General features: G+C 39.6%; 1 protein-coding gene across 1 annotated transcript; it reads left to right on the top strand.

Moving 5' to 3' along the window:
- Positions 1 to 2,044: 2,044 nt before the first annotated feature.
- On the top strand, positions 2,045 to 6,452 carry LOC106599988 (splicing factor 3A subunit 2). Its single transcript, XM_014191321.3, has 8 exons — positions 2,045 to 2,131; positions 2,671 to 2,957; positions 3,051 to 3,097; positions 3,181 to 3,290; positions 3,398 to 3,447; positions 5,251 to 5,391; positions 5,513 to 5,581; positions 5,691 to 6,452. Exons 2-8 carry the CDS (start codon positions 2,760 to 2,762, stop codon positions 6,000 to 6,002), a joined length of 927 nt encoding a protein of 308 aa, XP_014046796.1. The 5' UTR covers positions 2,045 to 2,131; positions 2,671 to 2,759; the 3' UTR covers positions 6,003 to 6,452.
- The last annotated feature ends 205 nt before the right edge of the window (positions 6,453 to 6,657 follow it).

Here is a 6,657-nt window from a genome sequence, read left to right as displayed (position 1 = left end):
ATTTTGAGTGTGACTACAAATCCAGACCTCCATGGGTTGATAAATTGGATTTCCATTGATTATTTTTGTGTGATTTGGTTGTCAGCACATTCAACTATGTAAAGAACAAAGTATTTAATAAGATTATTTCATTCATTCAGATCTAGGATGTGTTATTTTAGTGTTCCCTTTATTATTTTGAGCAGTATATTTTGTTTGTTTTTATTCCTGTCCTTCCTCTACCCTCAACCTCTCCCATCTATTTCTGTCACACCCTGATCTTTTTTGACCTGTCTTTGTGCTTGTTTCCACCCCCCTCCAGGTGTCGCCCATCTTCCCATTATCCCCTGTGTATTTATACCTGTGTTCTCTGTTTGTCTGTTGCTAGTTCATCTTGTCTTGTCAAGTCTTACCAGCGTACTTAAGTTAAGTTAAGTTATTTGGAGGACTAGAACAGTATCCATATACATTACACAACACAACACAAACAATCTGTCCATGTGTTTGATGACCGCTACTAGCTAATGTCCATTGGTATCCAAATGAGTAAACAAAAAATTCCCTTTGAAATTGTGTTCTAAAATTGCATCCCCAGCTTAATGATTAGTCCTGTGGGTCAAGAAAATGTCCCTGCCCCAATGATTTTTCCCCTCAAGTTTCAGTATTTTTCTAATTGATTTAGAATATTATATAACATCCCTGAAAGGTATAAATAGCAAATAATCAAAGAAGTGTCTACAGTATTTTGTCAGATTGTAACTATATAGTGTAATATACTTTTTTTGTTTCTGTCTGGTTTATTTATTATTTACTTTTCTTTGGTCTTTTGTTACTTGTGATATATGTCTATTATTATGTACAATATTTGTGTGATGCAACAACAACAAAAAGAACAAAGAAAGAAAAAGATAGGTGGCAGGGTAGCCTAGTGGTTAGAGCGTTGGACTAGTAACCAAAAGGTTGCAAGATCGAATCCCCGAGCTGACAAGGTAAAAATCTGTCGTTCTTCCCCTGAACAAGGAAGTTAACCGTAATTCCATATGGAACTCTCATGTTATTTAGAGGTGTAGCCAGACCTCACCTTCTTGACCTAGCCTCGCTTCATCCAGTTGACTCTCCAATAGGGAAAATATGTTTCTCCTTGCTCCCTCAGAACAACAGATCTATACGTGCTTTATTTCAAAGGGAGATTGTATCCAACCCTTATGTCACAAGTTACTGGAATACATTGGTCACTAATATATGTTGGAAAAAAGTCTGGTTATTACCACACAAATACTTGCTTGTTAACAAGGTCAAAGAGGTCTCTTTAAGAATGATCCATAAGTATTACCCTGTGAATCATTACCTGAAGAAACTCAAAAAATACATTAAAATATTGATTGTACTTTTTGTGTTGAGCATCCAGAAACAGTTTCACATTTATTTTGGCATTGTCTACATGTAAAACAATTATGGAAAGATATTCACAGTTTTATAATTGTTAATTTTCTTGATGACTTTTGTTTGTTATGGGAGAATGTGCTGCTCGGTTTCCTTAACCATAATAAAGATAAAGGAAAACAATTTTACGTCATAAATCTAATTTTGCTAATGGAATAATTTCATATTCATAAATGTAAATTCACTAATAAAAAAACACACTTCTATGCGGAATTTGAGCAGTACATTAAGACCATTCTACATTCTACTAATAAGAAAGCTGTTAAAACAATCAATATTTGTGTTTCTTTTAAGGTCTTTGTATAATCTGTAATTTGTTGTACCCCCTAGCATATGTTATCATTGTATATTTATGTACTTATTGTATGTATACAGACTTTTTCTACATTGGTAATAAAACAAATATTTTTTAATTTTTTTAAGGCAGTTAACCCACTGTTCCTGTTAACTGTTAACTGACTTGCCTAGTTAAATAAATAAATAGGCTATACATTATAGACAAACGGACGTCTTGCATTTTAGAGAGGCTTAACTTCAAATATTCACGTTTCTGCTGAACTATTTCGTAAAATATAGCAAAAATACATTGTTTTGAACTGTGTGTTGTGTAGTTTTGTCAATAAAGTTATACACATGTACGAAACGGAAGTTTGCCTATGCGTATTAGTGTTTACGTTGTGAACGGCGTGACGCAAACGTTGAGGAATTGGTGAGTTTAAAAACTAGTAATTCTGTGGTAAATGATATTAAAGATATTCCATTAATTTGATTAGATACACCTACATTTACTACAGCAACAGATATGAAAAGAAGTCCCGTTTTGTTCGTTAAAGTCGTAGCTGCTTTGCCGATTACATCAACAAAGCTAACACAGGCTAATATTAGTATAGCTAGCTAATCCACCCTCTGCACCAAAACACAGTGTATAAGATAGCTATACTATAGCCTATAGTAGTTGTCTTATAATAGTGTTATTACATCCATTGTTAGGCCTCTTGCTTTTGGTGTAGAAATGTATGTAACAAACTACGTTTGAATAGTAGCTTTAGATAGTTGGCTAGTTGCACCCTAATTGCTAGCTAGGTGCCATGGTCTGCGAATGTTACTAGTTAGCTAAGCTGAACAAATGTTATATAATTTGGTACAATTTCAAGTCTTATTTTTTTTCCTCCAAAGATGCTCCCCAAATGCACAAGTGAAAAAATGTACCTTATGTTAAACTTTTTTTTCCCCAATATGTTTCTCCAGAGTGAAGACGTCTACCTTGAGTATTTGACCAGCTGTCCAGGAGGTGGAGTTGAGTGTTTTGACTGTGAGTGAATCCATTGCCCTGCAAAATGGATTTCCAACACAGAGCTGGGGGCAAGACGGGGAGTGGTGGGGTGGCGTCCACCTCGGAGAGCAACCGGGACCGGCGAGAGCGGCTCCGCCAGCTGGCCCTGGAGACCATTGACATCAACAAGGACCCCTATTTCATGAAGAACCATCTGGGCTCTTATGAGTGTAAACTGTGTCTGACACTCCACAACAATGAGGTAAGGAAGTGCTCATTTTAACATAACTCTTTATATGATGATCAATTGTCATTTGAATTCCAGATTTGAACCATTGATGTTTTCTCTTTAAAGGGCAGCTACCTGGCCCATACACAGGGAAAGAAGCATCAAACGAATTTGTAAGTACATTACTACTACTTTTGTGTCATTTTAGCACTGTGTATATTTGGTTTTGTTCACTTCTCTATTTTGTTGAATGCAGAGCGAGAAGAGCAGCCAAAGAAGCAAAAGAAGCTCCCGCCCAGCCAGCCCCCGAAAAGGTGAAGGTTGAGGTCAAGAAATTTGTGAAAATTGGTCGACCGGGGTACAAAGGTAGGTTATTATGTGTTTTGATGTTAGTCATCATCAGGCTCTCAAAGGATTTGATGACTCTAGAACAATCTAATGTAATGTATTGATATTATTTCCCTTCTCAACAGTAACAAAACAGAGAGATCCAGAGAGCGGGCAACAGTCTTTACTTTTCCAGGTGAGTCTGAATCAGAGTATGTGAGCGGAGCTGGCCAGGAGCGGAGAGTGCCAAATTTGACTGGAGCGTGGTGCGAGATTCGCAAAGGCTGGATCGTCGGCATTATCGCTTGCTCCAATTTCGCTCCAGTAGCGCTCACATCACAAGCTCAGGGCATTCCAGCCCCAGCATGCATTTGTCGTCTACTTGTGTGCTGCAAATAGCCTCTTGCTAATGTCATGGAGTTTGTTAAATATTTTCATAAAGAAACTGATTAAACACACAGGTGCTAAATCAAGGTGACTTACAAAGATGAGGTCCAAGAGGGAGTGCAGTGATGTACTGTCTACAACTAAAGAATCATTGTGGAATCTGAAAGACACTTATCCCAAAAGCCTGAAGCCACAGACTGGCCAAACTCGTGTTTCTAAAAATGAATTCAATTTTTTTTATTTTTTTTTATTTAACCAGGTAGGCCAGTTGAGAACAAGTTCTCATTTACAACTGCGACCTGGCCAAGATAAAGCAAAGCAGTGCAATAAAAACAACACAGAGTTACACATGGGATAAACAATCGTACAGTCAATAACACAATAGAAAAAACTGTATACAGTGTGTGCAAATGAAGTAAGGCGGTAAAGCAATAAATAGGCCAATGGTGAGGTAATTACAATTTAGCAATTTACACTGGAGTGATATGTGCAGGTAGAAATACTGGTCTGCAGAAAAACAAAACAAAAACAAATATAGGGATGAGGTAGGTAGATGGTTGGATGGGCTATTTACAGATGGGATGTGTACAGCTACAGCGATCAGTAAGCTGCTCTGACAGCAGACGCTTAAAGTTAGTGAGGGAGATATGTCTCCAACTTAAGTGATTTTTGCAATTTGTTCCAGTCTTGGCAGCAGAGAACTGGAAGGAAAGGCGGTCAAAGGAGGTGTTGGCTTTGGGGATGACCAGTGAAATATACACGGGTGGGTGTTGCTATGGTGACCAGTGAGCTGAGATAAGGCGGAGCTTTACCTAGCAAAGACTTCTAGATGACCTGGAGCCAGTGGGTTAGGCGACGAATATGTAGCCGAGGATCAGCCAACGAGAGAATACAGGTCGCAGTGGTGGGTAGTATATGGGGCTTTGGTGACAAAACGGATGGCACTGTGATGGACTGCATCCAATTTGTTAAGTAGAGTGTCGGAGGCTATTTTGTAAATGACATCGCTGAAGTTAAAGATCGATAGGATAGTCAGTTTTACGAGGGTATGTTTGGCAGCATGAGTGAAGGAGGCTTTGTTGTGATGTAGGAAGCCAATTCTAGATTTAACTTTGGATTGGAGATGCTTAATGTGAGTCTGGAAGGAGAGTTTACAGTCTAGCCAGACACCTAGGTATTTATAGTTGTCCACATATTCTAAGTCAGAACCATCCAGAGTAGTGATGCTGGGCGAGCGGGCGGGTGAGGTCAGCAATCGGTTGAAGAGCATGCATTCCGTTTTACTAGCGTTTAAGAGCAGTTGGAGGCCACGGAAGGAGTGTTGTATGATGTTGAAGCTCGTTTGGAGGTTTGTTAACACAGTGTCCAAAGAGAATGGTGTCGTTTGCATGAATTCTAAAAATGAATTCAAAGGCACTGTTTAATTTGTATTTCATTCTAAGTAAGTCACAGCCTAAATGCACAATTTGTAGACTATATCATGATTTAATACAACAAAATGTTGTATGGCCTAGCCCAAACCATTATTCCTCCTCCTCCACCAAGCGTTACAGTTGGCACTTTGGGCTGCAATTTCTGAGACACTGGCTACTTTCACTTCCTCCCCTATCAGATTGATTACCCAGAGATAGCAGAGGGCATAGGACCCAGGCATCGCTTCATGTCTGCATACGAGCAGCGCATCGAGCCCCCAGACCGTCGTTGGCAGTACCTTCTACTGGCTGCAGAGCCCTACGAGACGATCGCCTTCAAGGTGTGTGCGTGTCTTCATTTGGACCTAAGAAAATCCCCAATCACTGTCAATTGTCTTTGCTTCGTTCCGTTTTCCTATGAATGACAACTCATACCTTTTTGTATCTTCTATATTTATGCAGGTGCCAAGCAGAGAGATTGATAAAGGTGAGAGTCGCTTCTGGACCCACTGGAACAAAGATACAAAACAGGTAAAGTAAATTTGGTGTTGACAGTCCCATGGTTGGTCTTATTTGACTTGGTTTTTGGAGGATATTTAGGTATTAGTGGAATCCAACTGAATGTACTGTCCCTCTCCAGTTCTTCCTCCAGTTCCACTTCAAGATGGAGAAAGCCCTCGCCCCACCCAGCGGACCCGTACCCCCCATGGGTATTAAGCGCCCCCCTCCCCTGATGAGTGGGATGGGGCCTCGACCCCCCAGTGAGCCCATGCCCCCTCCACTTCCAGGGGGGATGAATATGCCCCCTTTGCCCCCTGGTGCCCCTGGCCCTCCCCAGATGCACCACCACCATCAAATGCAACACAGTGGCCCCGGGATGGGTATGCCACCCCTGATGAGACCCCCACTCCCCTCTGACAGCCGTGAAGGAATGCCCCATCAAAACAACTGATCTCCAACCAGCACATCATCCTTCTGTTAGATTGTTTGCCTATCATTTGGTTGCTATGACAGTGCCCCCTTTTAGGACTATGTGAAGTGTACTGTTTCATTGTCCGATGTACTTTTTCTAAACTGTGGAAGAAACTTTGTATACCTACATATATTCTACAGATGTAAAATGGGCCACATTCAATAGGTTTTGTACACAGTTGCCAAGGCATTGTATTTATCATGCTTGTCTAATATCCACACTATCATACCATTTTTAGAATGAGGCAATATAATGTGCAAGCTTTCTAAGTGTTATGCTAGTGTGGCTATAGGAAGATATCCATTGTTTTAGGCACTTTGTGATGGCACCAATATTAATAGGATCCTGTTGTATTGTAAATGTTGAGTCCTGTGTATGAAACAACATATTTTAAGATTCTTTTTTATAATAAAATATGTGGAAAAGTGAGTTGTATCATGATCTTTCTCTGTGTGCTTGGATGAAAATAACATGTGTTTAGAGGCAAAGATATGATACATAACAGGGAAAGCTTTATTGACAATTAGGGTAGCAGAAAATGGATTTTAGATAAAAGCATTTTATTTTATTTTTTTTATATATTTTTTTTTACAGTTGCCCAGCAGTAATAGGCAGTCTGAAACATTCCCATAGT

Source organism: Salmo salar, chromosome 03 (assembly GCF_965601325.2).
Source record: "Salmo salar chromosome 03, fSalSal1, whole genome shotgun sequence".
Lineage (NCBI taxonomy): Eukaryota > Metazoa > Chordata > Actinopteri > Salmoniformes > Salmonidae > Salmo > Salmo salar.
Note: the sequence above shows the minus strand (reverse complement) of the source record. Positions and strands in the feature narration are given on the sequence as shown.